This window comes from Macrobrachium nipponense, chromosome 33, assembly GCF_015104395.2.
Source record: "Macrobrachium nipponense isolate FS-2020 chromosome 33, ASM1510439v2, whole genome shotgun sequence".
Lineage (NCBI taxonomy): Eukaryota > Metazoa > Arthropoda > Malacostraca > Decapoda > Palaemonidae > Macrobrachium > Macrobrachium nipponense.
Window position 1 is genome coordinate 17027290 of NC_087219.1, and position 26408 is coordinate 17053697.

General features: G+C 37.2%; 1 protein-coding gene across 1 annotated transcript in view; it reads right to left on the reverse strand.

The window, feature by feature from the left end:
• The window catches only part of LOC135202977 (uncharacterized), a gene marked incomplete in the record, with an annotated part of 465217 nt that overhangs the window by 62631 nt on the left and 376178 nt on the right, over positions 1 to 26408 (reverse strand). The window contains 1 exon segment of the mRNA XM_064232508.1: positions 14471 to 14569. Coding sequence (XP_064088578.1) covers positions 14471 to 14569 — 99 coding nt within the window.

Below are 26408 nucleotides of genomic sequence, written 5' to 3' on the forward strand. Positions count from 1 at the left end.
TTCAACTCTCCAAGGACTCTGAAATCAGAACGTGGCAGCTTCTTCGCTCATCCTCCTCTCCCGCCAAAAAAAGAAACAAGATCAGTGAATAGCATCTCATCGTATAATTTCTTGCTGAATTGTGCAATAGGATTTGAAATGCGGCGGCAGGTAGATTATCAAGTGCCTCACTGAATTCAAAAGTTTCGTCATGAATGTGGAAAAGAAAGAGAAAAGATGGATTAGTTGAAAGAATCCAAACAAATATTTATATGGGCGCAAGTTGAGATATCTTTGGTCGCCGTGTTGGGTTTACTCTCTGAAAGGACTATGGAAAAGCCTATCTCAGTTGAACTGAGTGAATTAAAGTAAATCAGTTTATAGAGTAAATGTAAAGACATACAAAATGATGCAGGATAGGACTTACAGGGAGAACAAACAAACATGGCGACAAAAGATATTCCTGAATTAAAAATTTGGCATTCTCACAAAATAGTCTCATTCTCAGAGCAATCATACAAAAACACAATTTTTACATAAACGCCTTGTGTCGAGGGCTTTTCCTAGCAGACACTGTTACCCATGAACAAATCTGGAGCAGATTTACGCTGCAATCTCTGAATTGGGACAAAGGTATCGCCTGTGGAATGATTCCAATCTTGTATTCTCTCTCTCTCTCTCTCTCTCTCTCTCTCTCTCTCTCCATCACACAGACAATATGTCTCTCAATTATTCTATCTGTTTCTTATTCAGTCAATCCAAACACCTTGGTTTTAATCTGCTACCTCTCTATCAGTCACTTTGCAGACAAGTTGCTTTTTTAACTAATATCTTTCTCTTCACACTAATTAGCCCTTGAAGATGTAGCATCTCTTTCATTTATTGTCTCTTACTTCCACGTCAATAAACAGACACTTGGTCTTTCATTTGTTATACCTCTCATTTCAGGTCAGTCGGCAGACAAAGTTCCTTTCGTTTAGCAACTTATTCTCCAGTTAGTCTTGCACTTTCTTGTCAGTCAGCAGGAACTTTGCACTTCATTACTGATGCCAATCATTCTCAAACGCTGTAGAAGTCCCTTTTTATTTACTATATCTCTCACTCTCAAGTCAGTCAAAGGCTCCTTATCTTTTGTTTAGTAAACCTTCCACTCTCAAGTCAGTTAATCAAAAATTTTGTCGTCTTTCACTCTGTTGCTCATTCTCAAGTCAGCAAACATTGCCTTTTATTTACCATGTCCCTTACTCTAAAGTCAGCAGGCGCCTTTTATTATCTTTATCTTTACTAAGCCTATCACTCTTAAGCTAGTCAGCTAGTCATACTTTCTTTTATAATGACATTCACTCAGAAGTAAGCATGTGGGCACCTTGTCTTCTATTCAACTATGTCTCTTCATAACAAGTCAGTCAGCAGACACCTTGTCTTTCATTTGCTGTCTTTCACTCTCAAGTCGGTCACCATAGACCTCATCTTTCATTACTGTCTCTCTCTCTCTCTCTCAAGTCAGCCTTGTCTTACAATTTATTAGGTCTCACAATCATGTCAGTTACAATGCACCTTGTTTTCCATTTATAATCTCTCAGTCAAATGGTGACCAGTTTGACTTTTAATTTACTATTTTTCTCTCTCTCTCTCTCTCTTTCTGTCACCTACCAGACTAATCGGATTGCATTTGCCTCTCCTACCAATCTGAAAGCTCTCCTTATTATCTTTCGTACCTTGTCACCTGGTAATTTTCAACATAAATTCTCTCTCTCTCTACACACACACACACACACACGCACACACACACACACACACACACACACACACACACATATATATATATATATATATATATATATACTATAATAATATATATATATGATTTCAACAAGAGATATTTTCCTTCTTGAAAACTCTGATTTTTTATTTTAAAGCGAAAACAAACCCGTTTATTTATTTACTTTATTATATTATATATATATATATACTATCTATATAAGTAATTATATGAGTTCATTTCAACAAGAGATATTTTCCTTTCTTGAAACTCTGATTTTTCTTTTTTAAAGCGCAAACCCGTTTATTGATTTACTTTATTTTTAGAACGAGATAACTTACGCGTCCCAAACCCTTTATATTAAAGAATAAACCAGAAAATAGGAACACCTAATTGACAGGAAAAGCATCAATTGCCATGTATTCCGAAACCATCTTTTATCTATCAGATCTAGCAAATCAAAATGTTACGTATGACCTTCAAATATTGTTCTGTCTCCTACGGTTTTCTGGTAGCGTAACCTAGCTATGCTGACAAAACTCGTCATGGAAAGAATAAGCAAATATTACAGTGAATTGATATATGACAAAACTGTATTTGAATATTTTTCTTTGCTTGGCGTCTCTGTGATACCAGTATAGCTTCTTGTTATATTGCGCTCTGCTCTCTCTCTCTCTCTCTCTCTCTCTCTCTCTCTCTCTCTCTCTCTCTCTCTCTCAAACAAACAAAATCAACACCCTTTGACTAATTTTGTTTTTTACACACCCTTTGACTCTCTCTTTTTCTCTAACAAAAACAAACTCTTTTTGGTTTTTACATACACTTTGACTCTCTCTCTCTCTCATTCGGTTTCTCTCACTCTATTTGTCTGTCTGTCTGTCTCACACACACAAACACACACACACATATTCAAACAAACAAAATAAATACATAAACATTCTCTCTCTCTCTCTCTCTCTCTCTCTCTCTCTCTCTCTCACACACACACACACACACAAACAAACAAAATAAATACATAAATATTCTCTCTTTCTCTCTCTCACACACACACACATACAAAATAAAATAAATAAATAACATAAATAAATAAAATACATGTGAAATGATCGAGGCTTTGAAAAGTTTGAAAAAAATATGACTGATGAATTCCGTGCTATTCAACAGATCGTGCAGATGTTTTTTTTTTTTTTTTTTTTTTTATCACACGTTGCCTTAACACCTGTTGTTGTCATGACACCTGGTTGAGTATGTCGTCATCTGCGGCGCCAATGTCTTGTTTATTTTACCTTTATTTTAATTCTTATTTATCAAATCCGTGAAATTTTAGCTGTGTCATAAACGACTGAACAATGATTCATGATTAAATTGTTTACTGAAGTTCTTGACATTGTCAATTAAAAAATATATTCATTTGGAAATATTATTACAAATACGAATAACTTTTGCTGATTTATGTGGTTAATATGTACGAAATTCTTTATTTCTGTCATTTTTTAATTACCTTTCATTAATCAAATTATTGTTGACTGAATTAAGTAAATTATTGCTGACGTATTTAATTACCAGTATCTGCGATTTATCACTTACCTCGAGAGGTTCAGTTATCTACTAAAAGTTTATTTTTAGGACAAATTATTTAGTTTTTATAATTTATTTTAATAAATTGAAAGGGTGTTAACTTGAATAAGTGATCTTGGTAAACGACCAGATTCAGTTATTTATAAACAAGCATTAATATCACTGAAGAGCAACGTCACACTTGAATGAATACATGATGCAATCAATAAGGTCACACTCTTGATGACGTCATATATGATGTAATCAATGACGACACAGATGACGTCATAATCACCTCTTAGCATTGGACAAGAAAAAATGAGCTGATAGTCACTTAAGAGCGAAATGACTTCCTTATCTAAAATTAAGAGTAAATTAGCTTTTATTATTCATGACTGAATTTATTCTAGGATTCCTTAATGTTAGAGAATACCAATTAGGTTGAGATTTTCAAAGAAGACTTTACAAACTGAATTAACTTAAATGGTAAGGTACAGGAGTGAATGATTTTAACTTCACATCATAGCAAGGCTTAATGGGAAACACTCGAGAAGTAGAACGTTGTAGCTGTAGTAAGCAAATTTTTGTGAATGGGTGATAGTGTGGCGACATTTTATGAATGGGAAAGAATGGAGTGTATAACAGAAGGGAGTGTCGATCTTTATAGTGGTGTGTGTGATATATTATAATAATAATATGTATATATATATATGATATATATCTATATATATATATATATATATATATATATATATATATATATATATATATTGTGTGTGTGTTTGCTTGTTTATATGGTGTTTTTACGTCGTATGGAACCAGTGGTTACTCAGCAACGGGACCAACGGCTTTACGTGACTTCCGAACCACGTCGAGAGTGAACTTCTATCACCAGAAATGCACATCTCGAACGCCTCAGTGGAATGCCCGAGAATCGAACTCGCGGCCACCGAGGTGGCAGGCCAAGGCCATACCGATCACGCCACTGAGGCGCTCGTGTGTGTGTGTTTGTGTGTTACAAAATTTTTTCATGAAACGACTGATAGCCAAGTACAAGATGGTAACATGGCAGCGGTTTGAAGCTAAACAATGACAACACTTGAAACCTTACGAGAAATTATATGTCTTGATTACCCTGTGTAATTCCCTTCAGTGTACCTGATCATCAGAAGAAAAATATATTCCATTCATTCTAAAACGAGCTTGTGTATCCTAAGTGGTCACCTTTATAACCGAGACCAGTTTTGGTTAACATCTTAAGAAGCTCACCTAACTGATATCAACTTATACGTCTAATTAACAACTGAATTTCAACTTAATATCCTAAGCAAACTTGAAACAATTAGTTACTAGTTAGCCTTATTACTTCGGTAATGCTCTATGCCAGTGTTCTAAAACTTTTTTTTTTTTTAGCCCCTGCACCCTTTCGAAATGTCATCCCCCCCACCCCCTTTCCAAAATTGTCTTCCTCAAAAGGTGCATTCCAATTAATATGAAACAAAATACTAAAAGAAACACTCAAGCTAGTGGAGAGAAAGCCCAGCGTGACCTCTGAGTAGTGCGGACCGATGCACACTGCATTTTGTGTGGTCCTCGAGCCAGTTTGAGCCTGCCAATCTGTGGTTACAATTCTCCCCCTGAAACTATGGAATTCCCCCTATGGGGGAACGACTCCCCCCACCCCCCGTTGAGAACCACTGCTCTATACTGAATCATACAATGAACACCTGCAAGTCGATTTTAATATTATCAAGATGACCTCATTTTGAGTCACTGGTACTAATGGCCAGTTTTCATTTGGTTTACACACTACTGACTGGTAAGGTAATGTGTAAAGAATTGAAGTAAGTTTAACCTAGACAACATAACTTCCATCAACTTTATATACGTTACACTTGCCTAGCTTAGGATGACTGAAAAATGTAGTCAGGTATTTAACTTGGGATAAATCCTTGTTAATGGCCTGACTAAATTGGGATAGACTCTTTTGAATCCTAAAGTTAAAGCTGAAGTTAACTCAGAACTAGTACACTTTGCCAATCTTGCAATTTAGGGCAAACCATACTGAGCAGTTGTGCCCAAACAAAAAATACAACATAAGCCTAAGTCTACCTACCATCTCCGAATACACTCTCCTGTCCGGAAATATCAAAATATAATTAAGGCATTCACTTAATCCCTTAATCTAAACTCTATGATATGTCTAGATAAAAAAAAAAATTCCAGGACAAGTCCCAGATGAACCCATCTTGAGCAGGACTTTAAATCTCATCATTCTGTCAACTCATATACCGTTCTAAGCTAGTCTCCTGAGGGAGCCCATTTTGACCAGGCCTAACTTCAGACTTCACTTACTGACTAACGCACTATTTACCTTACAAACAGCCAATATTAGATGGATGAGGATGGGTAATTATGGTTATCAGCAAATTGTATGGGTACAACTTATATGAAAAAAAAAAAGTAGTGATACAGGAGTCTTTATAAAACTATAGCTAGGCTGTGCAGTTTCAAATTTATCAAGATGTGATTTGTAGCTATCTACCTGTGTGTGTGTGTGTGTATGGCTTTCAACAATAGAGAAATAATTAAATTTAGTAATACTCAAGAGCAAATAGATTTCGTTTATCCTATTATGGTATAATGAAGAACATATAACCTTTTGAATAACTTAAAAATGGCTAAAATTAGTATGATGTCAAGCAAAGAGGAGAAATGTTGTTGAAAAGAATTGAGAGGGGCAGGAAGGAAGGAATGTGATAAAGACATGAGCCACGCGAGCAAAGCGGAGAACATCCCTGGTCTCACTTCCAAGAAATCATATGTACCCCAATTTAAATGAAATTGGTGTTAAAAGTTTGGATCTTTACCTAGACAGTAACCCACAAAAGGGTTTTCAGTGGTCGTTATCCTCAGAGGCGGATACATACCAGGTTAAAACACATACCAGGTTAAAACCAGCAGGGGCGGGGGTCACTTTCTAGGAACGATCCAAAACTCTTATCCAACTTAGATGAAATAAATCAAAACACAGGCAAGAGAGACTTTTTCCAACAAGATTAACTATAAAGGTAAAACAATATCCATAGTGACACAAGAGATGGTGACTCGCTCGTTAAGTATTTGTGTATAGGTGACGCAAGAAACAGGGACTTATTGTGTGGTATCTGATGTACGGACTGCCTTAGGAGCAAACAACATGATATCTGAGGCTTTTAGACAGACACAGAAAACGGGGGCCTGGCTTGTGAGGTGTCTGAGTGTTGAATGGGTGGTGGAGAAAAAGAGTAGTCAAGAAAATGGGTAGTGAAGAAAATGGGTGGTGGAGAAAACGGGTAGTGGAGAAAACGATGACTTACAGATATGCAACTACTATGTGTTATACAAGTGTAGCAGGAAACAGGGTTACACCCGTGAGGTAGGTATTTGTCGTAATATGTTAACGTGTTTATTTTTGTGTCTGTTTACCAATAAACGCTACTTTGTGAGTCACATTCACTCTGCACGTGTTCGTCCTTGCTTGCCCCTTCCTGAGGAAAGAAGGGTCAAGCCTAACATTACAAAAAGGTGAAGAGAAAGCAAGATAAAAGGTGGCGAGCCCTTTTTTTCTTCTCTCTTTCCTTTAATTAAAAGCTACCTGAAATGTGGATCATCTGCTTTTTTCAGTTGTTTATACACTGATTAACACACAATATACACTCTTGAGAGGTTAAATATATATATTTATATATTATTATTATTATGTACAAAAGTGCGGCCAAGGATTAAGCTAATCTTCGTCATATAAACAACTCAGGAGAACACTAAGCAGGACACGACAGTATCTCACTTTCACTCCAACAGAAATGACAAATCCAATACTGCAGTGCTTCAAGGACACCAATGCCTCTTCTGTTTCGTCCATTTCTTTATTTTTGCAAAAGAAAGGGAGGAAAAAACCTCTATAAACCGCATGCTAAAATGCCAAAGTATCTAAAACGAATCGGCAATTGTACAATTATATACAGAAAATATTACTGAAATGCATAAAGGAACGTGAAGAGAAAAACTTTTTATGTCCTCACTGAGTTCCCGAAGAAAGAAGCCAAATGAATAGTTGCTGCCTTTGAATGGGACACCAAAATAGTCTTTGGTGTCCACGAACAGGGCACTGGTGTCCTTGAGTATGGAAAGGAAAGAAAAAAAGAAAAAGAAAAACTAACTCGACATCAAAACACTGACAAAATACTGGCAGTCAGAGGCAGTGTTAATTATCACAATCCCTACAGATCAAGAGCACAATTACTCAAGTTACCAAAAATGTATAAAAAATGTCAGTTTTCTATGGATAACATTTCCCTATCTTTATTTTTTATGCGAGCAGATATTCATTATAGTCTTTGACTTACAAGCTAAGCTTTCTTTCACCAGACATTGTAAGAACAGCATTATTCGTGACATAACACAATTTCACACTTTTTTTTCTATTTTCATCACTTTTTTCTTGCCGAGTCTCTTTCGTCGGATCCTTGACTTATCTAGAAGAGAAAGACCTACTGTGAAATATTCCCGTTCTTCTAAAATCTTTTTTCAGGCGCCTAAGAGAGTCTCTCTCACATGGGAACACATTTATGCGTACCTATTCACGTGTACGTCCTCACAAATGGGTGTGCAGTAATACATACACAGACACGTGGCAACAGATACACATATGCGCAGACACACTCATATGATAATAATAATAATAATGATAATATTTTCTGCCCTCAGGCAGTTCCTTTTAACATCGCGTACCTTCACTTCAAACTATCACGAACTTTTTTCATTTTGCTTGTTACCAATCGTCGCAAAAAATGTATTTTCTCTCTATAACCATTTCTTTTCATTCTTACTACCTAGTTGGCCCTCTCATCTGAGGTCCAAATGATACACACACACTCTCTCTCTCTCTCTCGCTCCAAGAACTAGTAGAAACATCCCTCGACTGTTGGACTTCCTAAACAAATTGCTTTTCAATACCTAATTCCTCATACACTTATAATCAGTATCCACATCGCATTTTGTTGCCAATATCAACTTATACAAAAGCTTTAATATATAAACACACAAATATATATATATATATATATATATATATATATATATATATATATATATATAATATATATATGTATATAATATATATATATATATATATATATATATATATAATATATATATATATATATATATATATATATATATATTATATATATATATATATATATATATATTATATATATATACAGTAAAACCATATTTTTTTTGAACACGCATCCCTATCTTAGATACGAACGAAAACTCTAAGAACAGAAAATAATGAATTTTTTCTACCTTTTTCCCCCCTTCTCTACCCATCTATATCTCACTTTCTCTCACTTGTCACTTTCCTTCATTAACGAGTCAGATAACTGTAGCGCAACTTCTCCGAGAGCTTCGTAGCCTTTGAGAAGTCTCTAACTTACAACAAACGATGCCTGATGAATCCAGCTCTAGATGTTCGATCAAGTTTTCCATTTCTGGAATTTCACTCAAAACATGAATGGCTTCTCAGTTATAACTGGCACCATTCACTTGGAGACTAACTGGAATAGAAGTACTGTGATTCCAACTAACCAGCGAACTACTTGCCCCGAGGCATCTCAATAAATATATGGTGAATCAAAGATGTACTTTAAAATCAGAACTATATTTCACGGAGCTGGGAACTTCACCCCCAAAAACCAATCATAAAAATGTTGATGCAGACCTCAGAAACCTGATGTGAGCAGCAATAGCTCACAATAAGGCCTGGAAAACTAACAGAGTGAGTGAGTTCGACAACACTGCTCCAGGAGGTGCAGGACTGGTAAGCTCAATTTCCTGCCAAAACAGGCACCTCACTACATCTTCTTAAGTACATACAAATTAGACAGCTGATCTTAAATGAGGAATACTTAGCCCAAAGAGGCGTAAGTCTCGTTTTGCCATTTGCAGACAACGTCACAAGAAGTGGGGAAGATATGTTTGCTTCTGTACCTAATACTGAACTTAGAAAATCACAAATTTTAAAATCTCATTGGCTACTAACGACACACAACACCAAAAAGGGTCAAATTAAACCATGTCAAAATACACTTTCTATCTCTCTCTTCTATCTACTGGCCCAACACTAAGACCTAATTTAGAATGTTTGTAAAAGATTTTGGCCATAAGTTTAGCCCCGCTAACCTAAATTCAAAAGCGCCCTTCATTTTTTTTAAAGACCCAATCTTGACCTCTACCTTGAGATTTTTTTTTACAAAAGTCCCCAACGAGACCAACTCCTTATGTCTTAACATTAACATAATGTACAATGAACAATGAAACCTCTCTCTCTCTCTCTCTCTCTTTTGCTTTCTCTCCCATTCTCAATCACACTCTCTCTCTCTCTTCCTTTCTCACGCACGCCGAATCGAAGTATGAATCTTATCTCCTACAAGAATCTTCTCGACGCCTTATCTAAGTAATCAGCTTAAGACTCTACCCTTTTTCCTCCTTAGCACCAAGCGAGTGTTACAAGATAATAATAAAAGGATTCGGATACTCCTGCAGGATTCCGCTTAGGACAATGTCATTTATTTAGAACCTATGTACAATGGACATTTTTACGTATAGCACCACGGTCTTTAATCTATATTAACCTCTCTTTCTTCAGCAGGAACCACCTTGTCTGTAGGGGTTCAAAGATTCAGTTTCAGCGCAAAACTGGAATGAATAAATGACTGATATGGAGATACAGTTCTGTAATTACTGTACCGGGACTGAGTGATCTATTTTCTTTTTTAAAAGAATCCGCCTTCCATCTTCAGGATGCATGTGTGGGGTAACCTTTGAGGTCAGGCTGACACGCCCCTTTTTTCTATAACTTTTCTATTTTCCTTCGGTTCTGATCAAATTAGAAACTGGGCTGTAATGATCCAGGACTGGACTGTTGCGATTCCGAGATGGAATTCCACAACAAAACTGGAAGAATACCTGATTCGGAATACTGTATAATTGAATGCTTCGATTCAACTCACATTTGGAAACTGTATAAGATTATATACACATAATGCATCGCTGACTGGAATCTGTATAAGCTACGATTCCACGACTGGATTCCAGAATGCAAAACTGGAATGCGAAGTCAAACTGGAATTGTATATTTTGTGTATCTATTTAATCTGCCAATAGTGTCTTCACTTCAGTAAGCAAAGTAAAATAAATAGTTGTACGCATATGTTTTTTTAATTATTTATTTATTTTTGAAAGGACAGCGGGCTTCAATTTTAACCGGTGTATATTTTTCCCTATTATTTTGATGAGGCTTTCATATATATATATATATATATATATATATATATATATATATATATATATATATATATATATATATAATGCACTTTATTGAACAAACTTACTCGCTCCTTAATAAACACATCTTGAATTTTAGTCCATATTATGTTCTCATTTATCGGTGAACCATCCTCCATTAAAAAGATGATCGTGTAAATACAGTATGATTATCAACTCAATGAACATGGTCTTCCTTATTAGGTTTAATTTTCTTTCTCATTAGGTTTTTCGTACGTGACCATCCTCTTCCATCTGCTTCTGCTGATCCTACAAAAATATGTTCTATTTTCTCCATATTCTCAAGAGACAGAACATTATTAATCTGTCCATCTCGATGACGTTCACAAAAAAGAAAAAAAAAATGGCATTGTTAGCACGCATGCGCCTACACGAAGTATACACGGCCTCACATTTGATAACGTCTATAGATGCAGCGTAAGAGAGTAGTAGTACATAGAAGCCTTAGCAGGTAAAATAGAGCTATCGTTAAAAGATTTTAAAAAATGGAAGAATTCAATGGCAGTAATGTCGCATACATATATATATAGTGGCATTTCATTTACGCTGTTCGGTTGGCAACAGGTTCATAAGGTGAACAGCTTTCTTTCTCTCGCTCTCTCTTATTGCATAGCTGTGATTCACTTCAATGAAAGACTAGGCTACAGCTTGTTTCATGTGTGATGACTTAGGCAAGTATTTAGAAGTTGCCCATAACGACTAATATCATTTCTAAATAGTTACAGCGATATCATTACGACGCAATTACCGTAGCCTTTGTTTGCTGACGTATGGCGCTATATCACTTTTCTTTCAAAAGTTGTGTCTGCTCGAATGTGCTGCCCTCTGTCCGCCGTCTCAATAATTACGACTGAAGCAAGAACAGATTTTGAACGGTAAATTATTGTTTAATGATCGACTGAGATAAGAAAATCGTATATATGATTATTATCTATGACATGACGGAGGGATCTGAGAGTAAAATCCCTCCTGGTCCAAAAGGGAGCTTTTCAATCGTCGTTTAAAAAGTACGATACCAAACTGTAACAACAACTGCTCCATAGATGGCAGCACTGGCCGAAAGCCCAACGAAAACAAATGAATGATTAACTAATAGCACCACATAGTCAACAGACAAGTCAGGATTTTGTCAACACAACCATATCACTGCACCTATTCTACTCTTGATATGATTTCCGTAATTATGGCCAACTTGTAAAATAATACCACAAGTGTCATCTAGTAGGTCGATTTCCTGGGGTAAGTCACAGTTCTTGCACGGTACGTAAAATATTAAGGTACCTTTATCCACAGCGCATCCATTATATGGACACTTTAATCCATCAGAAGGGAGGGTCATAATGCCTTTGCAACTTCAAAGAACTGTCCATCTCAAAGCGGGAATTATGATACGGCCTAGCTCAAAAGACCAGCCTGTTTTCGATACCACAGACGTGTAGCCAGCATTAAAGCAATTAAAAAGACATTGAAACGCTTCTTATTTCCAGCATATTATAGTTATACCTAGCTAAATTCCTTCAAGCTCTCTGCTGCAAAAGCTCAGTTAAGACTTATTCCATTAATGTCCACATCGTAAGATTAAAGTTAAAGTTTACTTAAGTATACCATCGAAATATTTGCGTACGTTTTCTATAACTTGCCAACTCCATTTTTCGTGTTTACAAGGGATACCAAAACAAATGACATTCTATTAAAAAAATTAAAAAGCCTTCCCCAGACTGTTATTAGAGCGTTACTTGTATATTGACGAATTGAACTGAAATTATCCTCTCACTCAATATAATTTTCTATAGCATAAATCACAAATACATATTGTTAGACAACGAACAAATCGGAATAAATCCGTTTTCTGTACTAACCAGCGCCCCCTGAACTCTGTCCTCTCGGCTACCAGATATACACTAAATTCTCTCTGGTTTAAAATGTGTGCTTTCCTACCTCACGGAAGTGCAAGTGCACGTACAATACTGACAGTGCTCTGACTATTTATCACACACATGTTGTGTAACAGTGCCTGACGCAATCACAACAGTACTTAAAATAGACGGTATAGTCAGCAAAATCACATTCTTGCAATAGTTGCTTGATGTGCTTGGCTAACTAACAGGAAATTCTCGAAAAGAAGTTGAATAGGTAGATTAATCTTTGTTTTCGTAGTTATTTATGCATCATCATCACCACCCTTAATTTTCTATGGTTTTAGTTTATGATTTTGTTCTCTGGATTGATAATTTCAAACCGGGTGAAATGTAAAACACATTCTTTTAAAATATATAGGTCTACTTCTGGGGGATCATCGTTTCGTCATTCATTCATACGCCGCATTACTGACGAACATAATCAATCAACAAGCTGAAACTCACAAACCTATCAATTATATTTACCCAAGCTTTATTTTAAGTCTGGAAATGTGAAAAACTTTTGGAAATATTTGCTTCAAAGAATTTTCCATTCAGCACGATACTGGATAACTCGAATCTTGATTAACGATCACTTGCTTACTTAGTTAAAAAAAATCGAACAAGCATTTTTGATGAGTTATGATCTATGAAACTGGCTCCTCGTCTCAAAGTTTTTTTTTTTTTATCTTATGTTAAAGGGGACCAACACAATTATTTGTTCCACTTCATTTGAACAAGTTAAGTTCTCTTTTGAAAAGTCACACCTGTTCATAGCTTTTTCTAATTCACTCCATAAAAAACATTTGTAACCACTCTTTTACCACTCCGAAATAACTGTTGCAGTCATTCTAAGCACGTCACAGTTCAAACTCAGCAACAGGTAATAAATAAATAAAAAAATAAATAAATAAATAAAATTAAAAGAGAAACAGTCACTATTTCCTTTTCAAGAAGGTTCCACTGGAAAGCTCATGACAGCAGATCACGTAACTCTGCCTAAAAAAAAAAAAAAAGAAAAAAATGTACGAGATCTACATAGCGGTGCTGGAGTTTTCCTTTACACTTTTCGAGGGGAACCAAACTTTATAAAATGCATCACAACTGCAACTCTTTCCACGACGCTGCTGAGGTGAGACTGAGAACGATTCCATCCATCTAACAGGACGACTGTCAAATCCCATGTCTACTTCACTTTTTCACAGCCCCAATACAATACTGAAGGGATGGGGGATACCTCACACATAATACTGATGAGATGGAGTGTCTCCCCCACACACGAATACTGTTTGAATGGAGTTTCCCCCACACACAATATTGTTGGAACGGGGCTTCCCTCCACACACAATGCTGGCGAAATGGGTTTGGCTCGACATACTAGTATGAGCCACAGACGAGATGGGTACGATCCTTACAATACTGAAATCTTGAGGACACCCCTACCACAATACTAAATGTGATGGGGCATCCCACATCCCCTACGCAATAGTGACGGCTTGGGTAAAAAGACCTGTACACCTACTAAATACTGACGGGATGGGGACATTACCCCTACAGAAACAATACTCATAGAACTGAGATGGTCCCTCTCTTCCTCACAGCAATACTGACGGGATGGGATACCGGCCCGGACACACCCCCCTTAAAAAAAAAAGCATACTGATGGGATGGGTGGGGGGGCGTTACCCAGACAATAACTTCACGCTGAAGACGACCTGCCCTCTGACAAGACCCAGACACACACAAGACTCTCTCTCAGGCTTCTTTCACACTCCCTGGCGCACCCCCGAGACGCGCGTCTCCCTCCAAAGTCCCCTAAAATCATGACGATGTGTGGGTGGGGGTGCCCTTGTGCCCTTGTGCTCTATGGCCGTCTCCTCACCTTCTCCTGTGGCATCGGTTCGTGGCGGAAGACGGCGGAATCGAATTTGACTTGGTCCTCCAGTCGTACCACCTCCCTGAGTTCCGTCAGGAGACTCATCTGCCGAGAGAGAGACAACGGTGAATGGAGTCCTGGGAATAGGAGTCCTTAAGGTTACTGATCGAGTATTCACTTCACTAGAAACTTATCACTATCATCAGGAGTGAAGCTCTCGAGGGCAAGGTTTTTATCAATATTCAGCACATGCAAGAAATTATAACCTTGAGGGACAAGAAGTATTATTATCATTATTATTATTATTATTATTATTATTATTGGATAAACAAATCCACAGTTATGTAAATGTACATATATTTCAGTTTAAAACAGCTGTTTTTTAAACTGAAATATATGTACATTTACATAACTGTGGATTTGTTTCTCCATTTGAAGACTCGTGCTACTATGAGGATTTTTTTATTTATTATTATATTATTAATTATTATTATTATTATTATTATTATTATTATTATTATTATTAGTTATTAATTCAAAAAAAAAATCAAAGATGTTTATTATTATTATTATTATTATTATTGATTATGATTATTATTATTATTAGATTATTATTATTATTATTATTATTATTATTATTATTATTATTTTCAACCATGCAAATATTTTCCAAGATATTACCATCACTGGAAGATGAAATTCACAATGGTTTTCTCGCATATATCAGTAAAAAAAAAAAAAAAAAAAAAAAACTTCCAAAAACCTGCTGAAATTTCATGTCAAAATATCAACTTACATTATCAAATATTCTTTTTATTAAACACTAAGGTTAGAATTACAAAAATGATGAAGAGTAACGAAGTTAAAATAAACAAGATTAGAGAAATATATGAGAAAACTAAGCCCGTGGGACATTTGAATAATTGCTGAGAGACCTTACAGACCTTACAGACCTTACAGTTCGTTCGGGTTGCCCCAGGTCCCTCAGTGTGAGGCACCTCTAATGTCTACCAGAGAGTTGCTAGTACATCTTCCGGTATATTTTGCATCTTCCAATCTTGGATGGTCTGGGATGCAGTTTAGATATTTGTCGAGCTTATTCTTAAACACATCTACGCTCACTCCTGATATATTCCTCAGATGAGCTGGCAACGCATTGAATAGACGCTGCATTATCGATGCTGGTGCGTAGTGGATTAATGTCCTGTGTGCTTTCCTTATTTTTCCTGGTATTGTTTTGGGCACTATTAATCTACCTCTGCTTGCTCTTTCTGATATTTTTAGTTCCATGATATTTTCTGTTATTCCTTCTATCTGTTTCCATGCCTGAATTATCATGTAGCGTTCTCTTCTCCTTTCTAGACTATATAATTTTAATGATTGTAGTCTTTCCCAGTAGTCAAGGTCCTTAACTTCTTCTATTCTAGCTGTAAAGGACCTTTGTACACTCTCTATTTGTTCAATATCCTTTTGATAGTGTGGGTACCATATCATATTGCAATATTCAAGTGGACTACGAACATATGTTTTATAAAGCATAATCATGTGTTCAGCTTTTCTTGTTTTGAAGTGCCGTAACAACATTCCCATTTTTGCTTTACATTTTGCCAAAAGAATTGCTATTTGATCATTGCATAACATGTTCCTATTCATCATCACACCAAGGTCTTTAACTGCTTCCTTATTTGTGATTGTCTCATTATTAGGTCCCCTATATGCATATAGCTTTCCTTCTCTGTCTCCATAATTTATTGATTCAAATTTATCAGAGTTAAATACCATCCTATTTTCCTCCTCGGCCCAATCATATACTTTGTTAAGGTCTCTTTGTAGAGCGTTCCTATCTTCATCACAAGTAATTTCTCTACTTATTCTTGTGTCATCAGCGAAACTACTCACTACCGAATCCTTAACATTACTGTCTATGTCTTCAATCATAATAACAAACAGTATTGCAGCTAACACCGTACCTTGTGGCACACCGGATATTACCTTGGTTTCATCCGATTTCTCATCGTTTGCAATAACTATCTGTTTTCTGTTGTGTAAAAATTCTTTTAACCATCTTTCTATTTTATCTACGATATTGTGTTTTCTAATTTTCTTTGCTAATATATTATGGTCTACTTTGTCAAAAGCTTTTGCAAAGTCTAGATAAACCACATCTGTTTCATTTCCGCTTTTCATATTTTTGAATATGTTCTCACGGTGGACTAACAGTTGGGTTTGTGTACTTTTTCCGGGTACGAACCGTGTGTCCTATATTAAACAAATTATTTTTGATTAAATGTTTCATAATATTTTTCTTCATTACCCTTTCATACACTTTCATAATATGTGATGTTAGACTCACAGGCCTATAATTACTTGCCTCAAGTCTTGATCCATTTTTGAAAGTAGGGGTGATATATGCTAATTTAAGTGCTCATCATAAATCTTGCCTGTATCTACACTTTGTCTTAATAATATTGCAAGTGGCTTTGCGATAGAATGAACTACTTTCTTTAACAAAATAGCAGGGATTCCATCAGGCCCTGCAGCAGCTCCATTTTTAATTTCATTAATTGCCTGCACAATATCAGCTTCATTAATTTCTATGTCAGCTAAATATTCACTATTTTCGTCCCTTACTTCTATATCATTATCTTCATTATCTATTCTAGGGGTGAATTCTCTCTTATATCGTTCTGCCAGTATGTTGCAAATTTCCTTTTTTCATTCGTTAATCTCCCTTCAATTCTCAGAGGGCCTATTTCTATTCTTCTTTTATTCATCTTCTTCGCATATGAGTATAATAGTTTGGGGTTTTGCTTGATATTTAATAGGATTTTTTCTTCCAATTCCCGTTTTTCATTTTCTTTTGATTGTATAATCTTTTGTTCTGCATTTTCTATCTTACTTTTTAGTTCTATAACTTTCCATGCATTTTTTTCTTTTGCAAGACCTTTTTTCCACTTTCTGATTTTCTGGAACAAGATCCTTCTGTCTCTTGGTATGCATGAATGATGTTTACTTTTCTTCTTCGGTATATATTTATCCACTATTTTCTCTAATATTTTATATAATATCTCCGTATTTACCCTTATGTCATCGCTTACGAAAATGTTATCCCATTCTTTGTTTAATTCTTCATTTATTTCTGACCATTTTATATTTTTTACTGTAGAAGTTGTATTTTCCATATCCTTCCCACTTTTTCATTTCTTGCTTATCTCTGTTTTCACTTGCTTTGGAATGAACTGTTAATTCTATGACATTATGGTCTGAAATACTCGCATTATAAACTATTATTTCTTTAACATAATTCACCTCGTTCACAAATACTAGGTCTAAAGTATTTTCCTTTCTTGTTGGCAGGTGATTTATTTGTTGAATGTTGTATTCTAGTAGCATATCTAATAGCTTTTCGAATTGCCTCTTATCTTCTGCACTACTATTACTCTCTTTTTTATATGTATAAGTACATCCACAATCTCCTATTCGTTCTTTCCATTCTATTCAGAAAGGAAAGTTGAAGTCACCAGATAGGAGAATAGTCCAGTCCTTGTGATTTCTACATATATCATCCAATTTTTCAATTAATTAAGTCAAACAAACTCTTTAGTATTAGGAGGTCTATATATTACTATGTTTCATTAATTTTTCAGATTCAAATTCTACCGCTATTAGTTCACATTCTGAGTTACTATATTTCTCATATATTTTTCCTTGTTTTTTGTCTTTCCCATATATTGCGGTTCCCCCTTGATTCCTATTTTTTCTATCTGATCTATAAGTTTGGAACCCTTTTATTTGATCATCATTCCCAGTCTCTTGGGAATACCAGGTTTCACTTATATTCATTATATCTATTTTCTTTTCAATTTGGGTTAGTTCTTCTAAGTACTCTATTTTTCTTTTTGAGTTACTCGTAACTAAACCCTGCGCATTCATCACTATGATGGTTTGCGTGTTTTCTCCTTCATTTAATATTGGTAGTAATAAGGATTTTCCCATGTCTCTTTCCTGTTCTGGTATGTTGTTCTTTTTTTCATTTCCAGAAATTCTGACATTAAAAAATCCAACTTTTCCATAATATTTGATCTTCCTTCATCATAATTATTCATTTTGTGTCTGAATCTGCAAATTTTCTCCGTTTCTGCAATATCCTCTTGCATAATAAATACAGTTATTATCCCTTGAGTAGAATTTTGGAGCTGATGCATTGAAATTTTTTGCTGACATCTCTGCATATCTCATTGGTGGTTTGCTTTTCTCTTTTACCTGATATTCTTGATTTCTCTCTTTATTTGTTTCTTTCTTATTTTGGATTTTATTACTTGGTTGGTTATTTATTTGATTATGATTCATGGCTACAGGGTGCATATATTTGCATTTTTTGTCGAACTTACATCCTTTTCCTTCTTTTAGGTTTTTGCATATTTTTGGATCAGATCTCTGCAATCATCCCCATATCCATCTAGGTATGCACATTTACCATATATTTCATAGTTGTGACATACCTTAGGATGTTTGTAGTAACATCTTTCTCCAAATCTGCAATTCCCTCTTTTCAAAAGGTTGCAGATTTTGTCTTTCTTGTCTATTTTTTCCTCTTTCCCGTCATTGTGTAGATCTGGGTAGAGCCTCTTCGGGATTTGCTTTTCTGTTGCCATATCGTAATTTATTTCTTCGTAGGTATGCTGCTTTATTGCCTCATATGTAGTATCAATGAGTATCTCTGCATCCATACTTTTTATCTTGTTCTTTGTTTTCCTTATTTTTTTCTGTCATTTCATTTTTGTTTACTTCTCTTCCGTTTTCCTTCTTCTTCTTCTTCTTCTTCTTCTTCCTCCTTCTCTTCTTCTTCATCCTCAACTATTTGTACATTCAATCTTGATTTAATAACATTGTCTATCCATGATAGACATGTTGAACAAAAAATTTTTGTATCTTTTCTCATATCTTGTATTACCTCAGCACACTGTGGATGGGTCGGAATGTTGCATGCAGCACATTTTCTGATTAGGTTTTGTGGATTGACTATGCTATACCAAACCTTACACAGTTTGCATGCTTTTGGCATTCTTTTTCCTAATGCGTCAATTAGGATATTCACAAGATTCACCTTATTCATTTTCTTTGTCGGAATATGTTGGTTTATGTATATTTTCTTTATGAGTCTCTTGACCACTTGGATTTTATTTGGAACTTCTTCAATTATTTTCAAGATGTTTTCATTAGATTTGTTCCAGTTTGAAGGATTATATCCTTCTAATATATCTATGAATGCTTTTGTATCTTTTTGGTTAGGACTGTTGCTGATTTCATAGATGAGAAATGCCAGTTCCCTTCCTGCTACCTCATCGTATTGCGAATCTGCTAAACACGCTAAATTACGCCATCTCTTCCCGCAGTTGGAACTTACTGCCATCTTGTTCTGATTTACAGTATTACACTTGATAAACTAACTTAGAAGACGCTTTATCCTACTATTTTCACACTAATCTTATCACCGATAGTTCACGAACACTTCTAGATATTTCTCAAATTCTAGTCGTATGTTAAACTTGTGATATCTGTTGATTAATCTGATTTCACGCGGGAACGTCTCACCAAGCAAGATGGCTACTACAGAGAGAGAGAGAGAGAGAGAGAGAGAGAGAGAGAGAGAGAGAGAGAGAGTAAATTAACAAATAGTCAGTCAAGATCCAAACGTAGCTCTAAAAACCATCGAATACTCAACAGATCAGAGGTAATTTTGCAGAAGACTTAGATATGACAGGAAAACTGATGTAAGAGATATGACAGAAATTGAATGACGTAAGCAAGCTAACCGACTCCTCCAAATTTCCTCTTTAACCACCACTCTTAACCAAAAAATATGGGGTCGCATTTCCCCCCACAAAAAGATGGCCCCCATCAATGTCTCTCATCACCCACAATGGAAAGGGCAATTCCACCGTTCTTTCTACTCTCACTCGGCTGTTCTCGCTCAATCACTCAATTCTCTCCCATTTTCAGAATGACTGACTTCATTGTCATGTGACCCTGTCGTTCGGAGGTCTTTCAAACTCCCGATTTACTTGAATGCTAGACCACCTGGGTCACTTCACGTCGAAAATTTAGAGAGGGGGAAGGGGAAAGGGAAGGGTAGGGGAAAGGGGTGAGGGGAAGGGAAGGGTATGGGAGAGGGGAGGGGAAGGGGAGGGCGAAGGGAGGGAAGGGGATTGGGAGGAGGGACGGGAGACAGAAGGAAGAAAGGGAAGGGGAAGTCTTGTTCTCTCAGTAATCTGTATGCATAAATTTCCATGTCCATTTTCTCAATTCTAATCTCCCGGAGGCATAATGCACTTATTTATCCAAGTGCTTAATTGTTGTTATTGACGCTTACTTATCCAATTGCTTAATTTTCCTCCTGTTATACCTTTCATACCTTCTACTGCCAATTTCCCTTTCAGCGCCAAATGACCTCAAATTCAAAGGTCCCTTTGGCCTAAATTCTGTTTTCAATTAAATTCCGTAAAGGTAAGCAAAAATTCCACACGGATAAGATTTCAGTTATGGAGGTCAGTCATTACTTGTAGTTCACTCATGAGTTTCCTGTACCAGTCCAAAATACAAAGATACAGCACTTGGACAGCCACGAGGCGAGTCCTTTGAAAACAAGTACAACATCGGGAAACTTTGTTTAGTCTTCTATATTTTTTCTTCATCCTGTCTTATAATCGTCCTATTATTCGACTGAGAATTATAAGCAAGGGGGTGGGGGGAGGAATAGAAAGTTGTAATCATTACGCTCAAAATCCACTGCTTTTTTTTATTTCAAGATTTCGTTGACACTGGAGGAATTTGGTGTCAACTATTATTATTATTATTGCTATTACTAGCAAATTAAGGGGGTGGGGGGTAGGATGAACCTCATTATAAACCATCTTAGGTGTCCCCACTATAACCCTGCCAAGTTTCATGCCCATCGGACCAGCCGTTTGGCCGTGATTGAATGACAGACGGACGGGCAGACATAACGGCCATTATAGTAGGATTATTACTATTATTATTAAGAAAAAATACTCACAGTAGAAAAATAAATCGAACAATTCCCCAAAGCTATCTGTATAGATTTATTTTTAAATATAAGTACACAATACATGACAGTGGAAGTGTTTCTCTATTATTATTATCTGATGCTGCCTGAACGAATTCCTGGTCAAGGAATATCACTAATTTACTTTTGGAAAATAACCCATGGAAAGTGCGTTGTGGCAACTCATGCTAAGGTTGGAATTTAAGATATAATAACAATAATAATGTTTTATTAAAAATAATTGCTGCCTCAGTTGCGTTAATTCTATAAAAGTTCTTCTCAACCTTCGTGCGTTGCTCACCAGTTTAAGCAACAATGAGAAAAAAATAATTAGAAAAATAGAAAAGAACCTTTATAAAATTAACACAGCTGAGGCAGCAATTACATTTAATAAAACATGTTTAAAAGAGGGTTTACCTCCAGCATACAATAATAATAATAATAATCATAATCTTTTAAAATTTATTCAAACTATAAACCACTGAATTTCTTGATTTGCTGACAATTATGTTAATCAAACAATAAAAAAATATAGTATGGAGGAGTTATGGAGTTCCATTTGACAATGTGTGTGTGTGTGTGTGTGTATGTGTGTGTGAGAGAGAGAGAGAGAGAGAGAGAGAGAGAGAGAGAGGGCGTAATTGCTGGATGGGTAGTTAACGATTGGATTGGTTGTTGGTGAGTTCTGGGTTGTCTGCTGGTGCTGTTAGTTGTTGGAGTTCTGTGTTTTGAGGTAGTCTTTGGTCAGTCTTGGGTTAGAGCTTGTGAGTCGTGACAGTCAGTAGTGTCGGGAGCAGTTGGTTGAAGGCCTTGATAGTCAGCTGAGTTGTGTGTTTTCGTTTGTTGTTGAGTTAGTGTTGTTTGCTTAGAGTTGTTGTGCCTGTGCTGTTGTCTTTGTTGTGGTTGTGATTTCATGGTGTTGTTAGAGGGGGTGTGTGTTGCCTTTTTTTTGTGTTGTTGTTTATTGTGTTAGTAATTGGTTGTGCATTGGTCTTTTTGTTGTTGTTTGCTGTGTTGTTGAGTTGTGGTTTTGTTGAGTTGTGGTCCTTGGGTGTTGTGTTGTTGAGTTGTGGGGTTGTGGTCCTTGGGTGTTGTTGTGTTGGGTTGTGGTGTTGGGATTCTTGGTTGTTGTTGATGTTGTTGTTGTTGTCGGTGTCTCAGTGACCTTGATCAGTGGACAGCACAGGATAGCCCGGAAGATCTGGAGTGGTTGGTAAGTACATGTGTTTTGTGCTTTTGTTTTTTTGTTTTTGTGTAGGTATAGGTCAATTGTTCTGTGTGTATGCTGTAGTGTAAAGAGGAAAGTGTGACAGAGGGTGAGTTTGGCAGCTGGATTGATTAGGTTTATGGGCGGGGGGGGAGGGGGGGGGGAATTTCCCACTTGATTTTTAAGCTTGTGATCCCGCCACATTATTTTTTGGTGCCTGAACAGGGACTGTTGGTGCGGCAGCTGCAGGACGATTCGGGTATTGAGTTGTGTGATTGGTGGAGAAAGTAAGGATGGAAGGGTTGAAGGAGATAGAGAGGCTGAAGGAGGAGCTGAGGTTGGTGAGGGAGGCTAAGGAAAGATTGGAAGTGGAGAATGGGAGGTTGAGGGTAGTGTGTGAGGAGCTGAAGAGCGAGTTAGAGGAAATGAGAGGAATGCTAAGAAGTGCGAAAGTGGAAATGAAAGAAGAGGGGAAAGGAGCAGAAGAGAGAATAGTTGAGAAAATGGACGAAAAATTTGGGGTAATGATGAATGCAGTGCAAGAGATGATGCAGGAAATGATAAAGGGATTCATGGGAGAGGGAGCTGTAGAAGGTAGGCCTACTGGGTCGTGTGACAGGCCAGGAGTGGTAAAGAAAGTGAGAGCGAGTGGATGAGAGTACGAGTGACGAAGGTGATTTTGTTGTGATAAGGGGAAGACACAGGATAAGGATAAACCTGAGGATAAGAATAAGAAGGGGGCTGAGGAAAAGAAGAAGACTAAGGGAAAGAAGGTTAGTAAGGGTGACGGACAGGATGAGACTACGACTAAATACACTGGGGAAAGGGCTGAGAGTGATTTAAATAGTGGTGAGTGGAAACAGGTAGGTAGAAAGAAAGGTAAGAAAAGTGTAGTCAGGAGTATGGACGTGAGTATGGAAGTGGATTCCCTGTATTCAGAAGAAAGAAAGGAGGGTCAGAATGGAATTAGCGAAAGTGAGAGTGAGAGTTAACAGGAAGTACGAAAGGCTGTGTATATGAGAGAGGTACCCCGATGTGCACAATACGAGGAATATGGTAGTAGGGACATAGGGGACTTTTTTAAAGAATATGAGAAGTATTGTGAGGCAAAGTATGGGGATAACAAGAGAGTCTATGCAAGAGAGTTAGGTAGCTTTTAGACGGGATTTTTGTTGAGTATGTATGGGGTAATGATGAGTGTAGGGAATGTGCCATATGAGAGTGTGAAAGCTAGGATTGTAGAACAGGCAAGGAGGATAAAGAGTAGCATTGGATATAGGAGAAAACAAGATTCTGAAGAGGCAAGAATGAATGTTGGTGAGTCGTTGTCAATGTATGTCTGTAGATTAGAAACATTAGCCAGGAAAAAGTTTGGGGAGGAAGGGATAAATGAGTGTAAGGAGTTAGTGCAGAAGTTGTTGGTGACTGTACCAGAGAGTGTGTATGAGTTTACAAATCTGAAATGTAAGGAGAAAATGCGATGGACAAATGAAAGGTTAACGTGGAACGATATTTTAGAAACTGTAGAAGATTACGAGTTAGATAGGTGTATGAAAGAGAGTAGGAGTGTTAGTGTTAGGACTGAAGTAGCTGAGGTTGTACCAGAGTTTAAAGTTATAGGGAGGCAGTTTTGGAAGGGCCGAGGTGATGGCAGAGCGAGTGGTAGATAGGAGCGTTAGGGCAAGTAACATGAGAGTAGTTAGCCCTAAAAGAGATAGGAGTGCGAGTGTTGGAAGAGTAGGGTCAGTTAGTTGTGAGCGAGAGCGGTGGTGTTATAGATATGGTAAGCCAGGACACAGGAAGAATGAATGTCGGTGGGTGTTAGGAGCATGCTTCGGGTGTGGGCAAATGGGGCATTTAGTGAGCGAGTGTAAGAAAGATAGGGATATTAAATGTTATAGGTGTGGACAGGCAGGGCACATAGCTAGTGGATGTCAGGGTACCTGTATGAACGTGGTTTGTAGCAACTGTGGGAAGAATGGCCATTATGCTAGGATGTGTAAAGAACAGCGTGAGAAGTGTGTTGAATTCGGAATGGAAGGTCACGTGGCAAGTGTGTGTAGGCGAAAAAGGATGAGTCAGGCTGGGAAGTCGGAAAACTAGGTGTTAAGGGGATTCAGTTGGGTGGGTCCTCTAGTATGCAACAGTGTGTTCGGGAGAATGCGATGACTGAATGGTTTAGGGTGAAGAAATGTGAGTCGAGCATCAGTGAGCAAATGGGTCTGGAAGATCGACAGTTGGTGTTGGTTAACTATGGAAGAAAGCGGAAGAAGGTAAGGAAAGGGAATGAAAGGGAGAAACGTGAGCTGCATGATAGAGGGGTTAGTGTTAAGGTAAAAATGGTAGATAAAGCATGTAATACAAATGAATTTGAGGGGAGGAATAATACATATAGCGTGTGTGGGTTTGAATTGTTAGGGTATAGTGAAGTTTTACCAGGAAGGGAATCAGGTGGTAAGGATGTAGTTGGCAGTATGAATGAGTCTCTTCGGGAGTTTGGCAGGAGTGTAAATGAGGTAAGTGATTTGGTGGCAGAGTTACGAGAGATATTCGGACAAGAGTTAGAAGGGGTAGATGAGATAGTGAATGGGATCTGGGAGGATGGTAGTGAGGGAGATAGTTTTGGTAGTCTGACTGGAAGTGGTCTGGGAGAAGTTGATGGCGGTGTAACTGAGTGTGTGTGTGAGGGCCCTCAAACAAGATCCAGGGGGCCTGCATCTGAGCATCCGTGGGTGTTGCGGAAGGCTATTTAGTGTGGGTGTTGTGAGTGAAAGGAGACGTTGTCAAATGTAACAGGAGAGGAAATATGGAGGAGTTATGGAGTTCCATTTGACAACATCTGTGAGAGAGAGAGAGAGAGAGAGAGAGAGAGAGAGAGAGAGAGAGAGAGCGTAATTACTGGATGGGTAGTTAACGATTGGATTGGCTGTTGGTGAGTTCTGGGTTGTCTGCTGGTGCTATTAGTTGCTGGAGTTCTGTGTTTTGAGGTAGTCTTTGGTCAGTCTTGGATTAGAGCTTTTGACAGTCAGTAGTGTCAGGAGTAGTTGGTTGAAGGCCTTGATAGTCAGCTGAGTTGTGTGTTTTTGTTGTTGTTGAGTTAGTGTTGTTTGCTTAGAGTTGTTGTGCCTGTGCTGTTGTCTTTGTTGTTGTTGTGATTTCTTGGTGTTGTTATAGGGTGTGTGTGTTGCCTTTTTTTTGTGTTGTTGTTTATTGTGTTGGTGGTTGGTTGTGCAGCGGTCTTTTTTTGTTTGTTTGCTGTGTTGTTGAGTGGCGGTTGTGTTCCTTGTTTGTTGTTGTGTTGTTGAGTTGTGGTCCTTGGGTGTTGTTGTGTTGGGTTGTGGTTGATTCTTGGTTGTTGTTGTTGGTGTCTCAGTGACCTTGATCAGCGGTAAGTACATGTGTTTTTGTTTTTTTGTTTTTGTGTAGGTATAGGTATATTGTCCTGTCTGTATGATGTAGTGTAGAGAGGAAAGTGTGACAGAGGGTGAGTTTGGCAGCTGGATTGATTAGATTTATGGGGGGGGGGGGATTTGCCACTTGTTTTTCTAAACTTGTGATCCCACCACAAAAGTACCAATAATAATAATAATAATAATAATTATATGTGGCGCCGTGGCAGAGTGGGTTAGGTCGTCAATCAACAGGTTAAGCAACATTGTGGCTGGTCAGCC